General features: G+C 34.1%; 1 protein-coding gene across 4 annotated transcripts in view; it reads left to right on the forward strand.

Annotated features, from left to right (window-relative positions):
• LOC136032262 (uncharacterized) overlaps positions 1-24,962 on the forward strand; it is a 137,135-nt gene that overhangs the window by 107,117 nt on the left and 5,056 nt on the right. For 2 of the 4 annotated variants that reach the window (XM_065712510.1, XM_065712511.1), the window contains exons 8-11: positions 4,480-4,662; positions 9,498-9,595; positions 10,608-10,731; positions 15,443-15,627. In XM_065712510.1, the coding sequence (XP_065568582.1) occupies positions 4,480-4,662; positions 9,498-9,595; positions 10,608-10,731; positions 15,443-15,627 (590 nt within the window). Of the gene's footprint in view, positions 1-4,479; positions 4,663-9,497; positions 9,596-10,607; positions 10,732-15,442; positions 15,628-19,499; positions 19,590-24,962 lie in introns of all 4 variants that reach the window. The other 2 variants (XM_065712509.1, XM_065712512.1) reach the window with 2 other exon arrangements.

Genomic DNA, 24,962 nt, shown 5'->3' on the forward strand with positions numbered 1-24,962 from the left:
ATCCGTAGGCAATTTCTCTGGAAAACATCTAGTAAATTTTCATCTGCTTTTCGGAGTGCCCATGCTTCGGAGCCATATTTGACCACTGTCATCACTGTAGCTTCCAATATTCTAATCTTGGTTTGTAGACTTATCTTTCTATTCTTCCACACTTTTTTTAACTGTGAAAAAACACCCTGGGCCTTAGCTATTCTACTTTTAACATCTTCACTGCTCCCATCATCTTTACTAATAATACTACCAAGGTAACTGAAGCTCCCAACCTGATCAATCTTTTCGTTACCTAATGTCACCTGTTCATCTTCACTTATTCCTAACCTTAGTGACTTAGTCTTCTTAACATTAATTTTCAAGCCTATTTTAGCACCCTGAACTCGTAAAACCTCTAAAAGTTCATTCATTTTGCTCACACTTTCATCTAATATGCTTAAATCATCAGCATAATCTAAGTACAGGAGCGTTCTTCCTCCCCATTTGATTCCATGGTCTTCAATTGCCTTTCCTGTGCTCCTTAAGACGAAGTCCATCAAAATGATCCATATAAAGGGGGATAGAACACAACCCTGCTTAACTCCTGATTTAATACAAAACCAGTTGCTAACCTCATTTCCTACCTTAACGGCAGCAGTATTATTCTCGTACATAGCGCAAATCACTTTAATGTATTTTTCATGTATACCATATAACGACAAGACCTTTGTTAACGCTGTTCTATCAACAGAATCGAAAGCTTGCTCATAATCAATAAAACTGAGGACCAAAGGTGTTTGACAACGAAGGGACTTCTCAATTATTAACCTAAAAGTGAAAACATGGTCGACACATCCTCTACCTTTTCTAAAACCTCTTTCTTCTTCTCTTAAACCCTTGTCTACAGCATCTCTCAGTCTAAAAAGTATCATACTACTAAGTAATTTGCTACCTACAGAGACCAGACTAATGCCTCGATAATTACGACACTCACTGTTGTCACCTTTCTTATACAGTGGTTTAATTAAGGTTTTCCTAAAATCATTGGGTACTTCCCCTTTTTCAAACATCATGTTCATAATCTTCAGTAGCTTATTCCTAACCTCAGAGCCACCATTTTTAACTCACCATGTTTAAGAAACTCATTAATCATGCTATCAGCACCTGGGGCCTTATTATTTTTTAATCCTTTTAGTACTGTCGCTAATTCTTCCTCACTAAACAAATCTTCCTTCACCTCCAAGGTATCACAAACTTTTTCATTTTCATCTATATCTTTTCCTGCAACTGTATCTCGGTTTAGCACATTCTCAAAATGTTCCACTCATCTTTCTTTAACTTTTTCCTTATCACTAATTGTGGCCCCATTTCTATCTTTAACTGGGACTAGTCTGGACTGGCTACTCCCTTTCAATTTATTAACATGCTAGTATAATATTTTACTATTATGCCGTCTAGCCGCATCTTCCAGATCCTCAGCAATTTTATCCATCGCCTCCACTTTACATCTCCTTAGTTCATATTTTAATGCTTTCTCCACTTTCTTTACATTCCTTTTGTTTTCATACGACCTATCACTCAGATAATTCTTATACAAACCCCTTCTACTCTCTATTAAACCTAAAGCTTTTTCACTAATATTCCTAGTTGCAGTCTTAGCACTCTTCCCTAGGACACCATCAGCAACTTCACAAATTGTTTTTCTGAAATTATTCCATCCATCTTCCACATTGTCAAATTTTAAACTCTCATGTTTAGTAATCAACTGTTCCTGGAAATTTTTCTCAAATTTTCATCCTGAAGTCTACCAACATCATAACTTTCCGGGAGGGAGTTACCCTTTCGAAATTTCAGCTTTAAATTAACCTTAGACACTACTAGATGGTGATCTTTACTTTTAACATCAACAGTGGCACTCCTATACACCCTAGTATCTTGTATTGATCCTGCTAGTCTTCTCTTTACAATAACATAATCAATAAGGTTTGCTGTCTTACCATCACGTGAATACCATGTCAACTTATTGGTTGACATGGTATTGGTTATAACTAGGTTGTTATACCTACAAAATTGCAAAAGCCTATAGCCATTACTGTTTTCTTTTCCTACACCAAATTTACCTAGGCTAGGATACCATCTATCCCTATTCCCACCAACCTGGGCATTAAAATCTCCTAGCAAAAACACCATATTTCTACCTGGTACCCTGTCTATTTGCTCCTGTAACTGTAAGTAAAATTCATCTGAGTCACTAGTATCTCCATCAGTTGGTTCAATGGGGGCATATACTACTATAACTGATACCCTAAACTTTTTAGTCATAAAATAAGCAATTAGTATTCTATTATTAATACCTTCCCAGCCTAAACAAGACTTAGTAGCTTCCTTATTCATCATGAGTCCTACTCCCTGTCTATGTACCCCATCCTTCCTGCCTGAGTAAACAAATTCTATGTCACCTAATTTCATGCTTCCTATCCCTGGGATATGAGTTTCTGAAACTCCTAATAAATCCAGTTCAAACCGTCTGAATTGGTCAGTCAAAATGTCGATGCGATATTCATTTTTTAACGTCGTAACATTCCAAGTTCCAATTTTCATGTTCTTTAAATCTTTGAAATTATTTTGGCCTCAAGAAAAGCAGTGATCCCGGATACCAGTGCAGGATGGGGACCAACATATCTTCTCAAATCTACACCGAAGCGCTTAAGCCGGCTTAGAACCGGACAGCAAGAAGTCCCTGGGACCTCCAGTAAGTTGGAGGCTTTGTGCAATCCTGGGCCCATCTTGGTCACCACATGGTTTTCAGCACTTGGCGATGCTCTTCTATCAACAAGAGTCGAAATCCTGCACAGACAGTCCCAAGCCTATTACCTCCGACTCATTATATATTCATGCCTACAAATATTATGCTACTACGGGGAGGCAGCCCACAGTAGATAAAGTAGCTAGGAAGAGGTTTTTCAGCCCGAAAACACCCATCAAAACAAACCAAGCCCGGAAAAAATCCAATAATCAGAATCCCGTACGAGTGCTGTGTTGTGTTGAAAAACTATTTGAACTGATTTATAAGATTGTAAAATTTAGGGAACTCCCAGGCCAGATCGGGCCTTTTTGACTTCTTTTTATTTCCATTGACGACATAGTGTCAGTCCTAGAATATTATGTTTTTCTTGGTTAACACTGTGCCTTACGTTTGAAATGTATACTGAACTGCAACACACCGTGTGTTCTTTCCACTTTTTGACTTTACGCCCTTTTGACCGTAGTTGAATATGTGATAGCATCAAATTCCCACTGAAAGAACATAGTGCCGAGTAGCAACATATATTTTACGATTTTGTAATCTCGTGTCACCAAATGTTTTGGCAAAAAGTACTTCGATTTGCTGAAACATTTATTCTTATTATTTTATTTTTGTAGTGGAAACAATGTTTATCGACAGTGTACAAAAACTAGCATAAAACAAGCTAAGGCTCAGCCGACTGGGTTTACTCCATTTAGCAGAGATGTTAGGATAGAAAATCCTTAAACTTCGTATTATGTTTCTAGTTCGACCAGAGCGTGTTTAAGAAAGGTTAATCGTAAAGAAATGCCTAGCTACCTCACATGATGAACAACAAAAGTATGCAAAAATAGTGGATAACAAAATTAGTATACAAAGGTAGTTTACACAAGTAGTATACAAAAGTGGACTTCGTTCAACTGGCTTTATTGAAACCAGTATTTCTTGTTTTCTTCATGGAGTTTTTAGTAACATTCATTTCAGGGACGCACTCAAGATTTATTTTTCACGGGGAGGGGCAAGGGCGCATCTAATATTTTTGTTGAGGGGGGGGGGCGAGTAATAATTTGAATAAGAAGTAGCTGAAAATTTGTTAAAATTTAGGATCTCCTTAGAGGGGGTGTCTAATCCCCCTCCCTTGTATACGTTCCTAGTTTACTCACCCTAAATTATACTTGGAGCTTAGCCAAACATGGTGGGAAATTAAATCAGATACCAAAGGCGGATAATGCTTTGCTAAATACCTTTGATCGTCAATAAAACTTGGAGTTAAAGGGTTCTGGCAGTTAAGACATTTCTCAATTATTAGATGTTTAGGGACACAAGCTGCAAAAATACAACACATGCAGAGGAGTTACTTGGATCTTAGCCAAGCATGATGAAAAATTAAATCAGATAGCAAAGGCGCAAAATGTACCGTTTTCGCTTCTATTATTTCCTACAGTACCGATGTACAACCGAGAAAAACTTTCATAAACCCCCATTCCAAGTCAAATATTTTTAACACTTGATTTATCATGTATGCCATTTTCGTTAAATGTGTACGAAATAAATATGAAAAAAATGTGCAAGCTTTAGAATATACCTTTAAACTACTTTTAATAAAATATTAAGTGAATTATGAAAATGCAGCGTTACTCCTTGTCCTCCTTATCTCCTCTTATCCTCTTTGTCATCCTTTCTCAAACGTGTTCTTAAACTTTTAACTTCATCTTTATTTCCAGGGCGTATTATTTTCATTGAGCCTCGTAAAGTCAATTAGTGGTGATCTAACTCTTCCTGCAAGCTATAGGCCTGTCTACTCACCTTGGCTTAATGTAGAAGCAGCGTGTCTGGCAAGCTTCAGCATGTGCCTTACTCTTCTCAATATTCTGTGTATTATTGTCATGGGTCTTTTAGTCTTAAAGGTATGGATTTAGTTACCCTTTTCGTGGATTGCTTATATATATATATATACATTATACATTAATCAGTGCTGTCCTGAATATATATATATTTTTTTAATTGTAAGAAATTATTTTTAATTGTAAAATATTTGAGATTCCAAGGAAACGACTTAAAACTCAACTTCACCTGTAACATCAGCCAATTACTTTTCCACAATCCTATCTCCACTCTGCCCCTTTGGGGGCAGCTACACTTATCTCCCGTTGCTAAAGTCAAACAATCCTTTACTCAGGGCTCTTACATTATCACTGAAAATTGGCAATATCTAATACAAAGTTCTGTTACAAAGGAGATAGTACTTTCTGCTATTCTATGGGCTGTGATTCGCACTTAACTGTGTTGCAATTACTGCCACAACCAAGATATTTTACTACTGCAAGGCCACAGAGTTGTAGTGTTAGTTGATGAGGTGGTAAGCTTTATTTAATATATTGGTTTTTGTGGACCAAAATTTGTGATGAACACAAAAAAGTTGGAAAAATATTCGACCTGTCTAAAACTCTCCGCGAAATATTTTCCTTGAATAGTGGAAAGTGTCTCAAAGAGGTTATATGATTGTTCAGTTATATGATTTTAAAAGCAAAAAATACAATTATAATACAAAGTAGCTTTTTACTAGGGGAAGAAAAAGAGAAAAAAAGACTATCAGTAAGAACATAGTGCTCAAGTGAAGTCGGTTTTATTATGCATGGTAACTAGTAAAATGATGTAGACTTAGTGAAGAGTTATAGGCATCCCCTTTATTGCTATTTTTGCTACCTGACATTATTGCTTTATTTCCCCCACATAATATTGGTGATCATGCATATACGTTGAAATCTAAGCAGGGGCTGGAGGTTACAATTGGAAAAAAAGGGGTATGATATCAGTCATTATGAAATTACTTTCGGAGGAACAAATTAAATTTCGAGCAAGAAGATAATGGTGATTACTCCAATTTGCAGCGATTTCACTTAAAATTTTTGATTTTACTTAAAGAAAATGCCATAAAATAAACGTAAATTTCCGTTAAGTTTGTTAGTTGCTCTGTTTCCTGGCTATCGGTCAGTGCTGCCCCCCCCCCTTTCCCCAGAAATATAGTTTTGTTTTCCTCCCCTTAGTATTCTTATATCTACATATTTGTCAGTTTTTTAAAACAAAAATTGAGCTCTACCTAGGTATCTGTCTTGGCTATTTTTAGTATCTCTGAATAATCAAAAAAATATTGAATAATAAACTCGTGTTTGTCGAGTAGCTTTAAAATTCTACTTTCATATCTCATTGAAAAGGAAAATTAACTGTCTTTTATTATGTCAAGTTGTCAATAGCTTGGCTTTTTATTTTGCCTTGTAATGAAAATGAATAATCAGGTAGTAGTGGGAAAATTTCGGTTGTTTGAAATACGTTGTCATAGGGACAGATTCTATTTTGAAGAATAACAGTTCCATTTCATGTACTTTAACCACACTTTAGGAAATGGTCAGTATTATTGGTGGAAACCAAACAAATATTAAAGGTTATATAGAGTGGCTGTTCTGAAAAAAAGAGACGAAAACTTATTTCAAATTTTATTTAATTTTCTTAATCATTTTTTGTGTTATATAATATTATATACAATTCATATGTTATTTGTTGGATGAATTATGTATTTTAATATATTGTTTAACAGCATGATTTTTGCCTATAAAAAAATAGCAAAAATAGCCAAATTAATAAGCATAAATTACTTTTAGTCTAAATTATTAGCAATTTCCCAGAAAGTAACGTTTCAACCTTCTCTTGAACTGGCTAACATTGTCTGCTAGCTTTGTACACTTCGGGGGAGAATTGCACACCTGTCGTCCCATAAGACGCGGAAATAAAGATCATCGTCAAGTACTCCGAGCCTAGGGAACCCCCGAACTTCTGACAATAAAGATTCTATAAAGTACTCCGAGCCTCAGAGGTTTGAAATGCTAACTTCCTGAATGTGATTGTGTTGCTTAGCTGCGAAAATGCATGATAAACGTGAAGAATATGATTGATAAATTTTGGAATCTAGCAAATCTAAAGTTTTTAAACTCTATATTTTTTGGATTGCGAAATAAACATGTTTAAAAATTAGAATTTTTTTGTAGCATTTTGCATTTTCAGAAAATGACAGTTTTACTTTTTAAGTAGTCAATAAAAAAAGGGTTTTATGATGCATGTGTTGTATTTGTTGCAGCTAGTGTCCCTAAGCGTCTAATAATTGAGAAATGTTTTAACTGCCAGAACTCTTTAACTGCAAGTTTTATTGACGATGAAAGACATTTAGCAAAGCATTAGATCCTATCCTTGTTTGAAATCTCAAAGAAGTACAAAAAAGTTATTAATGCTATATGCGAAAAGAAAATGATTTTGCTGCAGTGAACGTAAGAAGTAATGTTAATTGTCTATTTGATGTGGAATCGGAAGTTAAACAGGGTTGTGTCTTATTCCTGTTAATATGGATTGTTTTGATGGCTGTCCTAAAGAACACAGAAAACATGGTTTTAATTAGGAAGGTTAAACTCTCCTGAACCCGGGTTATGCAGATAACTTGAGCCTTCTAAATGAAAATGTTAGCAAAATGACTGAGTTTTTTTTTTTTTTTTTTTGAGGGTTTAAAGTGCAAGAATGGGTTCAAAAACTAAGTTGGTTAGACTAGGAATAAAGGATAGTGAAGAGCTGAAGTTCATCAGCCATTCCGATATTCTCTTTTAACCGGGTAGTATTATTAGTAAATATGATAAATGATGACTGGAAAAGTAAAATAGCCAAGACACAGGGCATGTGTTCACGGTAAAAAAAAAAAAATTGGTAGCATAAAAAGACAAGTCTTTAAACTAACATTAGAATTCAAGAGAAACATTAGAAGACATTAGAAAACATTAGAAGTCATGATAACGACGGTGGGCAAGTGTTACTCTGAAACGTGGTTTTTCATAAGGCATAAGAAGATATGCTAAATGGGTTCTGGCCAATTCTGTTAAAGGATACCTTTAAACACTCGATTGACAGACCGTTTGTTTTAACAAAGTGATTTGATGCTTTGCTTGGCATTATGGGGCCCGGGGTTCAATTTCAGCCGCAGCAAGGTTGGGTGGCAAGCTTGCTTCTAGTCCCTGTAAAAAAGACCCAGCAACCGAAACGCCAATTTGATGCACTACGCGCCAACAATCGCTTTGTTGGATCTTTTTTCTCCTTTTATCCTTTTTGACTGACTGTGTATCAAATAAAGTTTAGATAGAAAATCAGGTTTGACCCCAGTTGTCAGGGTTATAATGAACCTATAAATGGACTCCAATGAGAAAGAGTAAAAAAATTTCGAAAGGGGCAGAAAAGATATGGGAATGCCTCATTTTTTGAATCTACCTCAAATACCGTCTTTTTCACCCTTAGTTTTTTACTCAACTATTGAAGATAAAGTTAGGGTTAGAAATAGCTTCAAATCAAGAGTTTCATTTTGGCATTACCCATTGATATACAATTAAACTGGAAGCAAATGTAAAAATTTGTAATGTTAAGGCCAAGATATTCTTTCTAGACTAGCAAAGACAACAGTTCATTTTTTCCTCCTCTGGATTAGGTGTTGTAATCAGAAGGTTCTAATTGCATTGGGTTTATGAAATTTTATGTTTTGAATTTTCTGGGTTATTTCCAGTTTAACCGCTTTCCAACTCTTCCAGGCGTAATGTCTTGATATGGCTTTAAGCTATATATAAAAGTTTGTTGGTTTTGTTGGTAAGTTTTATTTGAGACTTGTGTATACAGCTTGGGTATATCCAGGTATTAACGAGGAGGAAGATCCCCTTCCGTCTTCAGTCGAATCCTTCATCTACAGATGCTAATTCATAGTTTAATATTAATTTTTCTTCCGCGAATATAACTTCTACCCAAAAATGAATATTCTTTAAAAGTAGTAGCATAGGGCTCGGCACCTATGTAGTAACATAGTAACATAGGCCTCGGGATTCCGAAATTCATAGTCTTACGCTCTAAAAATGAAACGTGGAAATTTTGAAACGTTTGTTTTCAAGAGGTCTAGGGAAATATTCTAGAGGTATACAATTTTTCTAAGTATACCATTAAGAACTTTAAGGTCTGACCGTATATCAAACACAAATCATAGAAAATATCATTCGATCTCAGTTTTCAACGCTGTAATAAAATAAATATTAAGATGGCTTGACATTGGTAACGATTTACGGATGATAGATTATCAAAAAATGTGTTTTTTGGCTATATATCTTTGGTTTGTGGACAAAAAAAAATTGCATCGTTTCTGAATGCAGTAGGAACAGGTCATGGAAAAGGATTTAAAAGAAATTGAAACTTAATCGGAGTGAGTAAAAAGGGAACTCTTAAAAAGACTGGGGGGGGGATTGCGCAACTGTGTTTGTCTCAGGGGGCCTGGTGCGGCGATGTATTGTTTGCAGTTGTAGTAGTACTCATCATTCGTGTTCATTCAATGATATAATCTTTAAATATTAACTTGTCAGCAACCAATCGTAATTGGGAGCTAGAAGAACTACGCAAGTCTTGGCTTAGTTTTGAAATTCTGTATTCTGTATCCGTCGAGTCTTTTATTTGTACACTGAATAACTTAACTCTGCTGAAATTGCCTCTCAGGTGCTTAGTTATTGCTGCTTCGCCTATGAAAAGAGAACCTGACAATAAATGGAAAAAAATTAAAACTTCTTTACAAAAGCTTGTATTTTCTGTCCATTAAATGTAAGTTCACTCTAGATTTAAACCCCTAACCCTTTTATGTCTCTTTTTTTAGTATTCTAAAATCGTATTATTTCCTTCCCAGGTGAAACAAGTAGTTCCTAAAGCAAGTAATACTTTGCTGAAGAAATTTTGGACCGAAGATTTAGCTGTTGTCCGGGAGCAAAATGCTCGTGGCGAACGGTAAGCTTATTCTTATGTAGTCGGGCCTTGAACTTCTCCTTTTAAGAACCCATTCTTTTAGAATAAACAAAAAATAATATCTAGTGAAAATTATGCACTATTATCCGGATATTTAATGACCTGTCTCTCCATCCCAAAGAAGGGAAATTATTGCTGGGAATGAAATGCAAGCTGTTGTGTGTGTGTTTCTAAAGCTTTTCACAGAAAGTGAAAAGGCAGGGGGCAGTTCCTCATTAATTACCTCAAGTTTGTTTCTAAAAGCCCAGTACATCACTCACCGATCCGAGACAAGAAGAGGCAAATTATACAAAAAAGGGAGGACATTACGGGGAAAATCGTGAAAATATGGGCGTTTTTCCGGGCCTTTGCCCAAAGGGCTTAAGTTGATTAGTCAAAGACTAATCAACTTTTTTTTAAGGCGGAGTTTTATAATAGAGATCGAATCGAGAGATTATTTAAAGCAAACTAAATAATTTTTTGGACTGTAGCTGTATTATATAAAAAACCTATATCATTTACTGAATAACTGCTAATTCTCTTTAATGTTTGATTAAAGTAAAATGTAAAAAAAATTTAGTTTTAGAGATGACCTTTTGATCTAAGTCTTGATCGAAGATTTTTTTATGCATGGCTGAAAACATTGAAAGAATAATAGCGTTTAAAAAACTTTTTATTGGTTTAAAAACTTCTTAGAAAATCAAGATTGATTTCATTTCCTTTTCATTTATTTCCTTTTATTTATTTAATTTTTCCTGACGTTTATTTCATTTAATTTCATTTATTCATTTCATTTTCACAGACGTTTTAAATTTTCGACAAAATTTAAATCTTTACTCTAATGATATCTCAGACCAGTAATGACATCTTCAAAAAAAGCCTATTGGAGTATTGCGATTCAGTATTTTAAAGTTGCATATTCTAAAATATTTTTGAATTTAAATGCAGAATAAAAACACTAAAATTATTTTTTAAATAATTATAAATTCATCTTCTATTTGGTTCCCAATTTCAGGTTTGATGATATTGAACACGATCCATATAAAACTATTGGCCTGGCTCAGCTTTTTGAAGAAATAAACGATGACCCATTTTGCAAAACTATCTATGCAGCTGCATATCGAAATCCCCATGGGAAGGTAAGGCCCTTTTTTCCTTGCCTTAGGCATCTTAAAAAGGGGACGTAGAATATTTTTGTCTGCTTTTTTAGGCTACAAAAGTAACATTTCCATGAAAATACTGTTTTAAGAAATAGCAACCGTATTTTTGCATCATGAATTAATTACGATGCTGTAAGAAGAAAACTCCTACTACCCAGTACTTACCTAACTTATCAGTACTTGCCAAATAGCTTAACTTAGAACGCAAAATTTCAGTGAAAAAACTGATCATATGACCTAGTTATACCTTATATCTATTTAAATTAAGCATTATAACCTAGTTATAAATGATTAGCCAAAAAGTATATGGCAGCCATTCTATATTGGGCAAATTTGGATCTCTTAAAACTATTAACATATCATTCGTTTGAACAAGCACGTAATATTTCAATAATAACCATACCACCTTGTCTCCTCGCAGATAGCATACAAAAATTCCATCTCCTCTAAAGGGATTTTCGGAAATTGATCGTGTGAATATCAATTGAATTGAATGATGATTGAAGTTGGTCGTTTTTGATACGTTTTATGTAACTATTTTCTGTGGTAGCACAATGGCCTGACTCTGATTGGCGATACGAAGCCGAGGGTTCGATTCCAGTTGCTGCAAGGTCGGGGGACAGGCTTGCTACCATTCCCTCTAAAAAAAAGGACTCAGCGATTAACAATTCGGTTCGAAGCTCTACTCGCTGGAGGATCTTAATCCTTTTTTTAAAAGAATTTAATGTTTCAGTATAAACTAATGACTTTGGTTTGCGTGGTAATGATCTATCAAAGAAGCAAAGGTACTTGGAAGATACCTAGTATAATATTTACTTAGTTACTGCATTTACTATTTTACTAATTTTACTAATTTACTTATTCATTTACTAATAAATATTTACTTAGATTTACGTGGTAATGATCTATCAGAGACGCAAAGGTCCTCGGAAGGAACAACAATAATAATAACATCACAACAGTAGCAGAAATAATTGTAACAACTTAGTGTCATTAAGACGAAAAACTGGAGCATCAGCTAGAAATATATATATATATATATATATAAAAGACTTTAAAATTTCAGAAAAAGGCTAACAGAAAAGAAAAAGAAAGAAATGGGAAATTTGTAATGCTGAAAAGGAAGGACAAAAATAATCCTGTTGTAATTGAATAAATTTGCCCCCTTTTCAGCCTAGTCAACTACAAAATCCCCCATGGCCCTATATTTGATTAAGGTATTGGGCTTTCCTTTTCTTGATTCAAATTCTGAATTTTGGACTAAAAATGAAACTATTTTGCTTAGTGGTTTTCAAGTTTGTTGCTTCTGAGTTCTAATTTGCCTTTCAAAAACTTCATGCAATTAATTTGGCTTCCCAAATAATTTGCACGCAAAGACAACATAATTTTTATCGTTGTAAAGAGGTTCATTTTATGGTTTGTGAAGAAATGTTGACTCTAAGATAGGGTTTCTGTCTTAACATGAAACCTATACTTGACTCAGGCGGGTATGCTCGGAGTCTTGAGACCTACCTTCTCCGGAATATAATATTTTGTAATTTTCTAATAACTTCCTTTATTTTTGCATTCAGCTGTTTTTTGCGCATATCATTGAGTTTGGCTCCCAATTCCCCCTTAAATAATTTATGGTAAATGTTTACTTTCGTTCCAAGCGCTCTGAAGTGCGTATTACTGCATATAGCAAGATTCTGATGATCGCATATTGTTTCTTTGTCATTATTCGAGAAGTGCTTCCATTTCTGGTTGACCCTCCTCCTCCATGGGGCAAACTAAAAATCTGTAAAGTGTACTTGCTTACAGGTAACATGATCTATAGACCGAAGAGTATTAGCCCATGAGCCCCGCGGGCAGCGGGGCGAGGTCTGTATTCTCTATTTATTTAATAAACCTGGCTCTATAGGTGATGCAATCTGTAAGCAAGCCCACTTTACGCATTTTTATTCTCGCGGGCAGAGGGGGATTTTAGAAACCTTAAAAATGGATACACTTCTCTAATAATGACGAAGAAACAATATATGATCATCAGAATCTTGCTATATGCAGGAATACGCATTTTAGGGCACTTGGAACGAAAGTAAACATTTACCATAAATTCATGCATGCATCATTGATTTGGCTACTTCTCTGTCTAGTTTCAGGAGCCCCAATCCATTGTTTTTCGTTTCCATTGCCAAGGTTCTAGTGCACTGCATTATGTCACCTATTGCATTATATCGTTTGTTTCAATTATTGCACTGCATTACGTCAATTAATGCACTACATTTTGCAAATAGCATTAAGTAATCAAAGCATGTTTTTCACTTGAGGAACACTGGTACACATTTTAATAATTTCACAAAGATACATAGTTTAATAATGTTTAGTTACTTAATATTTGCTTTAAGTTAGATTTCATTAGATTCTAGTAAATTAATAAATAATATGTTGTAAATTAGTAAATGGTTGATTAATAATAGTAAATTTAGTTTGATTTATTATGCACTAAAACTTGGGTAAGAATGTCAATTTTGAGGTTAGTTTGTGAGGTTGTTTTGAGTTGTGAATGTGTTAAATTTGATTGAAATCAGAATTACAGTGTTATTAGTCGTGTTCTAACTTGTTAGAAAATTGTGAAATAAGCAGAAATAAGAAATCCTAAAGTTTGTGAGAAATGTTTTTCTTTATGCTACCTTTTTTGCCAAATGATATCAACACTAATGGGAACCTTTTTTTTAGTTTTTGGCCAACAATGGGGCTCTAATTTCCAAGCAATGAAACAACAGTCTTATGCCACGATTTCTTTAAATTTCTCTTTATATATGATAATCTCGTAATATTACGGAAGAATAACTTTTAAATTTAAATATACACGAGACTATCTTATACAAACTGGTATTTATGATCGATCCAAGCGTCGTTATTTTCTGAAGAACTTCTGGAGCCAGCTATGCTTACCAAATGAGCAATCCCAATAGCTCTTGTAAATTTGGATTTTCTTCTCTTTTTTAACTCCAAACTTACAGCATAATGATATAAAAGGTGTTAAGAGCTAAGATTTTTTGGCTGGCGAACAAACTGTATTGATGATCTCTTGCAAACGACGGTACACTTTGCGGAATAGCCAAGTGACAAAAGACTCCTTGAAATACTTATCTGAAAATTAATATCATAGTATATTTTTACCGGTGCATAAACAGAGGCTATTGATTTATTGAACGATTTTTTAGCCGGACAAGTGAATTTTTCAGTTTAAACCGTGAATTGAAGTCAGTCAAATATTCGGGTACAGTGTATTGTTTTTTTTTTCTCATCGAGTCACCTAAAATCCTGCTGTCGTTGCGAAATTCAACAATGTTTAAAACCTAACTCATCACGATTGTTATATCTAGATAAACCAAAGCCAATTTAATATTATGAACCCATTTTAACCTATAGCCTACATAAACAGGAGGTTTGATCTATTTTAAATATGTATCTTCTGGCCAGAGAAGCGAATTTTATAGTTTTAACCGGAAGTAGAAGCGGACCTAATACCTGCCTACATGCATATTCTCTTACGCCGGGTAACCAGAAATCCGGCTTCCGTAGCAAAATTTGAATCCTGGTAGTTCGACATTCGAACTGTCACGTTGGTTAGATTGAAAGTACCAAGGAAAAAAAAATAAAAACATTTTTCCCTTGACCCATCTTAGACCTATTCATGCCTCAGAGCCAAGATTTTTCTTTTGGTTAAAATTATGAATTTTTTTTTTTGCAGTACCACATTCTTCACAGTGTTGCCACACTAAACCTTGACAGTAGATAAGAAAAATTAATAAGTTAAATTTAAGTCCAACTCACACGCATGCTTAGATTGACGTCAGTATTGAGCTAAAATCATTAAATACCGAATCATATTTTGTTTTGTCTCTTATAAGTAACGCTGATTGGCCTAAACTCTAAATTAATTATGGCTAGAAATGGGGCGTCTTTCTAAACAAACGCGTGAACAGGGTTTTTTGATGCACCAACACCAATAGAATATCATTAGTACATATTTTCTGATGTATAAAAGGAGCATTAATTTAAATGAGAATTCTTTGGCCAGTGAAGTGGCTTTAGTTTTTACCTTAAACAGAAGCAGAGCGAATAGTCGTCTTCATGAAGAGTATTTTTTCATCGGGTAACGTGAAATCGGTTAAGGTGAGCCTAGGGAGCCTTATAGTTTAACAGACTCCTGTGAAAATTCTGAATTTAGGACGTTAGGTAAGGCAAAAAATGTCTTGCCCTGCTGCTGCTCCTGCTGCAAAAAAATAAACGTAGGACGTGAAATATGTCAGATCTGTCTTATTAATTTTTAATAAATTTGAGGAAATTAATTAGGTAATTACTTAATTTTAGGCAATTAAAATTACCATTTCTGAAGCAGCTTCAAGCTTATTTTTACTGGACAAAATTCAATAAAAAAAAAAACAAAACAGGTTTTTTTCAGCTGAAACCAAGGACGTCACCAGCTGAAACCAATTTAGGACGTTAGGTAAGGCAAAAAATATCTTGCCCTGCTGCTGCTCCTGCTGCAAAAAAATAAACGTAGGACGTGAAATCTGTCAGCCATGGCAAAATTCGGATCCCGTTAGAATCTAGCTTGTCACGTTGGTTAGGTTTAGGATAAGGTAAGGTTGCACTCTGCTTCTTGGTGAAAGGGTCTCACTTGTTAACCAAATTTTTTCAGCTTTCGCCAAATTTGGAGATCAATCGATATTCAACAAGCCCGATCTTCTTCCGAAGACCAGTATCACGCCAATCCTATGATATGTTCCAGGATATGTTGCATCATCACAGACGGGAGGATCTGGTTAACGATAATGAAGTGATGCTTAGACGACCTCTTGCAACCCCACCAATCGGTGTTTCTAGGTATATTTTTTATACGGACGATCATTAATATCTTCTTCTCTTTTGAACTATCGTCTTTCGGTACTTTCTTGACCATCTCTTCCTTGTCTGTCTCTTTTTTTTACTTTCTTTATCTAGCTTCTTGGATCTATCACCATCTTCAGTCTCTGTTAGCTTATCAAGTAGTTCTAAAAAGACGCATGAGAAATAGTTGTTGAAGTAAATATTCTGTAAACATTATCCCAAATTAAATATATAGAGATTTTCATAAAATGGCCCTATTCAGTTGGCTCCATTCAGTGGCTCCATTCAAGACACATGAGAAATAGTTGTTGAAGTAAATCTTCTGTAAAAATTATCCCAAGTTAAATATATAGAAATTTTCTTAAAGTGGCCCCATTCAGTTGACGTATGAAAAATAATTGTTGAAGTAAAGCCATTCAGTTGGCTCCATTCAGTGGCTTCATTCATAAAATGGCTCCATTCATGACGCATGAAAAATAATTGTTGAAGTAAATCTTCTGTAAAAATTATCCCAAGTTAAATATATAGAAATTTTCATAAAATGGCTCCATTCAAGACACATGAAAAATAGTTGTTGAAGTAAATCTTCTGTAAAAAAAATATCCCAAGTTAAATATATAGAAATTTTCATAAAATGGCTCCGTTCAGCTCCATTCAGTGACTCCATTCATAAAATGGCTTCATTCAAGACACATGAGAAATAGCTGTTGAAGTAAATATTCTGTAAAAATTATCCCAAGTTAAATATACAGAAAATTTAATAAAGTGGCTCCATTCAGTTTATGGACGCAGTATACCATTAAACTGAATAGAGGAAAAAAAAACTATTAAAAAATAGCTAACAAATAACATAAATATTAAGAGTGAATACTAAGAATAAGAATAGATGATACTATTAGCAGTGGTTTTGTTGCTTCTACTCCGCTGCTGCTACTGCAAAATTGTATTGATAGGCCAAAAGAGGCGGATACTTAGGCTCCACCCCATATAAGGCTTCTGCTTTGGCAGCTTTCCAAAAAATCCCTCAAATATTGTTTAACGTTTTATAATTTTTTCCCAGCCTCACTCTGGGTATCCTTTAGTTTCCTGACTCCCTAGCTAGAGTTATTTTTAGGGAAATGGTCATTGTCTAGAGGGTATGCTCAGCTCACCTAAGCCGCTTTTTTATGGTACAAAACAAAGTAGAATCAAACCCGCTACATCCCGAAGGAGTTGCTTTTGAGGCCCAGTCATAGTGAGATTTTACTAATGTCAAAATTTGGCTAGCAGTAATTTGACCTTATCAGATTTGCCTTACAATTCTTCTGATTGGGTGAAAAGTTTAATGAAAATCCTGATTGGTCAAAATTAGTGCTGGTTAATTCTTGGTATTAATAAAATCTCATTGTGAATGTGTTTTTAACCGCTCCCTACCAGATTTCAGTTCTGATGTTGTCCTTAAATAGCGTCTCTGTAAATAGTTCTGGATCTTCCTCTTTATTTTTTCAGTATCAATTTTGTTTTCTCTCTCTTAAATTTTCTTCTTCTTTCTTTAGTTTCTGTAATTTAAGCTGGATTTCTGCCGCAATAACATAAAAACGTTTGCAGTAATTTTGCTAATATTCGTGTTTCCGCCAGCTAACAGAAAATTGTTACAAACAATTGCTGATAAGAATTTCTAGCAATTTGGAGCGTTCTGGAGGAAATTGTTGACGGATTTTGACTGTGAAATAAAAAAAAATGGAGAATCAAAACAAACTTTAGAAATATCTTCATTTAAGAAAAAAATGAAATGATTTGTGTGTTTTAAAGTTTCATACTGCATTTTAGTGCTTGTTTTTGAAGTTGTAAATTATAATATAATTTTAGTTATATGTGAAGTTTCAATTTGAAAATTGTCTACCAAATTAGTACATTACTTCTAACACGTTTCTGTTTGTCAACAATTCCACTTCGGAGGGCTAACGTAAATTTTTAGAAAAAATTGGGATGACTGAGCCATGACTGAATGGTTTTCTGTTATTAAAAGACGCTTTTATACTTTTGATTCGTTACTTTCAACATCAGATTTTCATCATGTGATTTTCAAACACAAAGCTCAAAGTTCTTTAAATAATGTGATAATTTAAATCTTTTGCTTCTAACTCGAATATTTTTTTATTTTAGCATTGTTTTATGTAGTTTTTTTTCAATCATACAATAACGAAATAATAAACGTTATCGGAAGGCTTTAAGTTACGTATACAAGTGTTAGCAATTTTTTTTCTAAAATAAGATCAAGAAAAAAAAATACAAGAGAAAAAAAAAAGATTAGATTTACATCGGGAAAATTCAGATTTACCACTAAAAAAACTGGAAAATTGTGCCTGACTTGCATGAGCCTGGTTGTGCTATCACTGGTTTTTAATGCTGCATGAATGCATGACAAGTTACTCCTTAACCTACACCTTGTGCTCGGGTCATCTGTGCTTGCAAACTCGGAATCAAACCGAAATTGCCTTCCTCAACCTATTCTTATGCGTTGTATTTATGATTGCTTATGCGTTATAGCGAGTGAATTATTATTTTTTTGTGTTTGCTAGTATTACGAAATATTATGGATCATTATTATGAATTTAAGATTAATATTTTCTGTGTCTCCCTGTATTGTTAATTTTCCTTTTGAATGCATTTAAATTAAATCCATAATTATGGAATTTAGGAGGGAGTTTCTTTATCCCTCTCTGAACCTAAAAATTGCAATTTTTGAAATCAAAGTTTCTTATTTATAACAGGGATGTCATAAAAAAAGTGGATTTTCTGTTATTTTTGTATTAAGTCTTCGGCCTGTTAAGGCCTTTTTTTGCGAGGTAGAAAGCGTAGCAGGCTTTGCTTTCCATAGTTCATTTTCATTATTCACGACTTTTGGAAAGCTGCCAGGCTATCCACGAGCAGACAAGAATTAGCTAGACATGGAAAGCAAAGCCAGATCACTAATGGAAAGCGTTTCTGGCTAGTGGTCTTTGTCATTGAATTTAAATTATTACGCTCATGAATACAATAAAGCTACCAATTTTGAATTTTTTTTATCTTCTTTTTATTATCAATTGCTTCAAGGAATTAATGTCATGTTTGGAAACCATGCAAGATAATGTCTGAAACCAATTATTAATGCTCGTTTATACATAAAATTGATTATAACAATGGAAGCTTGGCCAGTTATTTCTTTTTCTATCGTTATCTGGGACTAGGTAGTATAATTTTTACTAGCCTCTCTTATAAATCAGCTGTTCTTTCCATTGTTTTTTTGTGACTGTCATTTTCTTGCTACCAAGACGCGTCTTGTCGCGAAAACATAGAATTCCCACGGACTCTTAGTGCTGTTAGTAATTAAAACACAACTTTCGAAAGATGATTCTAGGCTATGTATATTATATAGAACTTGTACTCTTCACCAAAACCGTTAATCATAAGTAGAAAAATAACAAATTTAATTAATTAATTTATTTTTTTACGTTTATTAAACTTTTTTTTCTAACTTTCTTTAAAGTAGCTTTTATGTTTAACTTTTAATTAAACTTTTAATTAATTTAAATTAAAATAAAAGAAAATCAAAATCATGCTTCTTTGTTTTCGACTTTTAATAATTATACTTCCCAGAGCATTTTTGAATATAAAGGGAATTAGCTAATTAGAACAAAAATTTTAATTTAACTTCGATAGAAAAATCACATTGATAAGTCGATTTTCTGTTATTTTTTTAAAGCTTTATTATAAAATTCACAAAGACGCTAATTTCGGGAAAAATGATGCTGAATTATATTTCTTCAAGTCCAACACAAAAAACCCTACTAACCTTGGTTTCAACTTTTTTGGCTTGCTTTCAATTTCATCACTTATATTTCCCACAGTTTCTGCCAAATATTGCGGGAAACTGATAAGATTGGAAACTCAAATTGGATTTCAAGAGAAAAATCATCAAGGCCATTTAGTATTTCTGAGTAAGGCTGTAATATCTACACGTGCTTTTTCAATCTAATTCTGCACCGCATACCTGTTTGTAACCTCTTACAAATGTTTGTTTTTGACATCCTAACTTCGACTAGTCGACGCTGCACCAGAGAGAAAGAGAGATTTCTGCCCCAATCTTCTGTGTCAAAAATTAATGAATGGGTTAAAAAATATATAGGTCTATTAAATAGATAAATCGTAATAATAAATATATTATAATATAATGTCTGATTAAGTAGTAAAATAATATTTAATAATATAATATTTAATTAAGTATATATATATATATATATATATATATGTAGAGAATTTAGAGTGGCGAAACCCTATATAGGCCAGTGTATTCTCCTGATGAGCCCTTATGTTGGGTGTTGCCTCTGAATTATTTGTCTATATTATTTTTTCTATGGTTTGGTAAATGACGACTTATACTTATTGACGACATGACTGCCTGTCCATGGATTATTCTTTATGGTTGATTGTGTGTGGCTATGCTGTTTGACCTATGTGATTGTATGGATGAGTAGGGTTAAGGCCTCATTCAAGTGCTGGTCTATATTAATCACTAATTTAGGAAAACAGTCTTCCTTTTCTCCTTCTGTCTCCTTTTTTTTTTTTTTTTTTTTTTTTTTTTTTTTTTTTTTTTTTTTTTTTTTTTTGTGTTTGTGCTGTAGCATTGGTGATTTCTCTTTTCATGATATATATATATATATATATATATATATATATATATATATATATAATAAACCCATAATTAAGCGGTTTTTTTTTTGTAATGTACTTTCTTAGGTCAGTCACATTCTTCCTTCTAAGGGCCACACGTTCTTAAACGTGTTTTTTTTTTTTTTTTTTTTTTTTTTTTTTTTTTTTTTTTTTTTTTTTTTTTTTTTTTTTAACTGTATTTAGGGTGGAACTTCTATCAAATGAATTTTGTTTTGCATGATCGAGCTATTTTATTAGAAACCAGTTTGGTTTTTGTATGGAATTTTAAACCAGTTATAAGAAGGAAAAGTTTTAACTCACAACAATGTTTTTTATATAGACTCTGTTTCTCTGTGGTTGCACTGTATGTTACACTAATAGTTTTAATCTAGAAGCTCTATTTAGAGTGTCGAAGATCAATTGCCTTCAGTTTCCTACTTTCTGTGGGTTAGGTCATGCTAAGGTTTAGTACAAAAATTACCCATGCAACTATAACAATGGAGACTAACAGTAAATGCCGTGACATCATTGTTAATATTTACCACTACGAAAAAAGAACCAAAAGTTGAGTCAAATTTTGCACTAATTATTGGCAAAATGTCAGAAACCAATCATCAAATATTGGGGGCTACAAAATAGTACGAAATAAGATAGATGTAAAGCTATTTCTAAGGTTTAATACAAAAATTACCCATATAAATTTTACGATGGTAAGTAACAGCAAACGAAATAACATTATTGTTAATATAACACTATAAAAAAAAATAAAGGTATAGACAAATTCTACAGTAATTATTGGCAAAAAGTCAGACACCAATCTTAAATATTTGGGGCTACGAAGTAGTACCAAATAAGATAAATGTAAAGGTATCGCTAAGGTTTAATATAAAAATTACCCAAATAAATTTTACGATGGTAACTAACAGAAAACGAACTGACATTAATGTTTATATAACACTATAAAAAAGATTTAAAGGCTGAGACAAATTCTTCAGTAATTATCGGCAAATGTCAGACACCAGTCAATAAATATCTGGGGCTACAAAGTAGTACGAAATAAGATAAATGTAAAAGTAATGCTAAGGTTTAATATAAATATTACGATGGTAACTAACAGTAAAAGCAATGACATTATTGTTAATTTAACACTATAAAAGAGAGCTAAAAGCTGAGAGAAATTCTGCATTAATTATTGGCAAAATGTCAGACACCAATTAGTCAATATTTGGGACTATGTTACGTTACTAGTAGTGACCACTGTTGGACTACAGGCATATAAAAGAAACAAAATGTAGTGTACACTTTTGTGAGGATCGGTTAGAAATTGTTCCCCCTACTGCAGCAAAAAAATCAACGTCGCCATCACCCTTATTGCACTATCCCTGAAAGTTTCAACTTGATCTACAAGGTGTTAGGCAAAAGAGGGTAGGCTCACCTAAATGATAACTTTGAAAATACTCATGAAAAAAGATAAAAAAATTGTCTTTCCTTCCCATTTAATTGAATTGTCTATAAGACTGCGTAGAATATGTATTTTTGTATTCATGAACGGGAAATTTAGTTGGAAAGGGTACCTTCACAATCTTTACTTTTTGCCAATTGAAAAAATGGTAAACATTGAACTTGGACCCATGGTCCCTAGATTAGGAATCTGATGTTCTAGCCCAGCTTTTTAGTTGGTTTTACACCTTTGTGTATTAATATATGAAAATGAATAGAGTTATTTTCTTAAGAGTTATAGGCACTTACCAATTATATAGGGAAATATTATACCATATAACCCTTTGCTTATACCATAACCAGTACCCTTGGATCAATACTCCTTTGACTGAAAGATTTCGAAAGCAAAAATACTACCTCTGGAAGAAGTCTTTAGCATTTCGGTAATTGTTAATGTTTTAAATGTTTTACAACATTCGTTCAGCTTTCTGTATGGTTTCGCGTTTCTTCACCCGAATAGTCATAATATATCCCTTCTTCTTGGAATGCCAAGCCTTCAGGAGTCCACTTCGGTTTCCTTTTGGGTTCACGACGATTTTAATCAGCAGGTGATGATGGGTTAGGAATAAGTCTTGCTACCATCTCTGTGATCTGCTCGCAGATATTGCTATGTCTTCGGAAATTAAAAATACTTTTGTATAGATGTCTTTCAGTGTTAGCTGGTAGGTATGACAGTTGCAACATTTTGATGTCAGGCTGGAGGTTTGCCCACTGAAGATGCTCCTAATGTTAATTATTTCTTGCTGGATGCATTGACATTCAGAAATCAGGAGGTTCAAGGATTCTGGAATAGAGTTGCAAAGCCTGCAATATAAATCGGCTCGTTTATGCCAAGTAGACTCCTCTTTTCTCAAGATCAAAGAGTGGCTTTTGATTCAATAATAAAGAATGTTATTTGCACTTGATGGAAGTAAAGATGAAATGGACGTTTTTTTTTTTTGAAGGAACTCTTCTTCTGAGTACATTTCTGTCGGTCTGGGCCTTCAAATTGGGGTTAATTGGATTATATAAGGAGATAATAGCTAGCTGGTCTGCTACCTCATTACATTTAGTGCCTTGGGGGCTGGGGATATGCTGGAACTTGACTTCAATAGGGCTATTTTGGAGAATGATTAATTTATCCCTGATTGTCCTCAAGTTTGTATCCATAGCAATCTAGTAGACGTTATCAATGACCTGAAGTGCGCTTTTGGAGTCTGAGAGCCATTATTCTCTTTTGGAAGCCGGTGGATTAATACTGATGACCTTTAAAGCCTCTTTTATTGCCGATAGCTCTGTCGTGAGGATGGAAGTTTTATCAGGAAGTCTAGTCTTTATATTCAGTGAATAACTTGGGATAACAGATACAGAGCCGCATTTGCTGCCTTTAACAGAACCATCAGTGTAAATTTAGAGATAATCTGGATACAAAGTGGTAATTTTTTCATGAAGAGGTGACAATTGGCATCCTGGGGGGACAAGAAAATGACTGAAACAGGGTGAGTCAAGTTTCCAAGATGGGACAAGCTCGTTAAATGTTTTCCATGACCTTATAGATGTCAAACTGTGCGAGATACCATGTTTGGCAAACGTGAGCATAAAAATGTCTTGCTCGTGACCTATAGATTGTATCTTCCTTTATTATTTGATGATCAGCGTATTCCCTCTTTCTAAAATAGAGGGCAGACCGGTTAAATGTTTCACTTTGCTAGAGGGGCACTGAGTATGAAGCCCTAGGGCAATTTTGCTTGCCGTATTTTGGATTCTTTCTAATTTGGTAAAATTAGTCTTACTACACTCTCCGTATGATTCAAAGGTATGCTCAATCTTTGAACGACTAAATCTTTTGTAAAAATTAAAGAGTATTTCTTGGGATGTAGCCCACTTTGACCCCACCAGGCGCTTAAGGATGAGTAACCTTCCCATACATGGATTTTTTACACAGTTTATTTGATTCTGCCAAGTCAGTCTTAGATCGAGGTATACTCGTAGAAGTTTAGGCTCTACAGCATGTTCTATTTCCACATTGTTGACGAATAGTTTTGGTGGTATGACAGACTTTTTGTTATGGAATATGATTGCATTGGTCTTAGACTTGGAGATAGGTTGGGAAAATGCAGCAGAAAAGTCTGCTAACTCCTCTAATGCTAAGCTAATATTATTGGCAATAATATTTACATCTCTACCTGCTGACCAAAGAACCAGGTCGTTTGCAAATTCAAACTTTGATGTTGAATCACTGTTGAACTGAAGCTCACTTAAAACTAATAAGAAAAGAAGGGGGGTGAGTATGGACTCCTGTGGGAGCCCAAGATACGATTCTGAAATACTGGATAGCTCATTTTGTACCCGGACTTTGTAGCTTCTGTCAGATATATAATTGAAGAGGAAATTAATCACTCCATCCAATATGATGGACTTTTTGTTGTGGAATATGATTGCATTGGTCTTAGACTTGGAGATAGGTTTGGAAAATGCAGCAGAAAAGGCTGCTAACTCATCTAATGCTAAGTTAACATTATTGGCAATGATATTTACATCTCTACCTGCTGACCAAAGAACCAAGTCGTCCGCAAATTCAAGCTTTGATATTGAATCACTGCTGAACTGAAGCTCACTTAAAACTAATAAGAAAAGAAGGAGGCTGAGTATGGACCTCTATGGGAGCCCAATATACGATTTTGACATACTGGATAGCTCTTTTTGTACCCGGACTGTGTAGTGACTAGGATGAATTATACTTACAGTTACAGGAGACAGGGTCCCAGGTAGAAACATGGTGTTTGAACAAGAAGATTTCAACGCCCAGGTCGGTAGACATAGGGATAGATGGTATCCTAACCTAGGTAAATTTGGTGTAGGAAAAGAAAACAGTAATGGCTACAGACTTGCAATTTAGTAGGTATTTGCATTCTAGTTGTAACCAATACGATGTCTGGTCATAAAATGACCCATAAGTGCACATGGTACTCACATGATGGTGAGACAGCAAACCTTATTGATTATTTTATAGTAAACCGAACGCTGGCCGGATCAATACAAGATACTAGGGTATATAGGAGTGCTGTTATTGATGTTAAAAGTAAAGATCTCCATCTAGTAGTGTCTAGGATTAATTTAAAGCTGAAATTTCGGAAGGGTAACTAACTCCCGGGTAGTTATTATGTTGGTAGACTCCATCA

This window comes from Artemia franciscana, chromosome 10 (assembly GCF_032884065.1).
Source record: "Artemia franciscana chromosome 10, ASM3288406v1, whole genome shotgun sequence".
In the NCBI taxonomy this organism is placed as follows: domain Eukaryota; kingdom Metazoa; phylum Arthropoda; class Branchiopoda; order Anostraca; family Artemiidae; genus Artemia; species Artemia franciscana.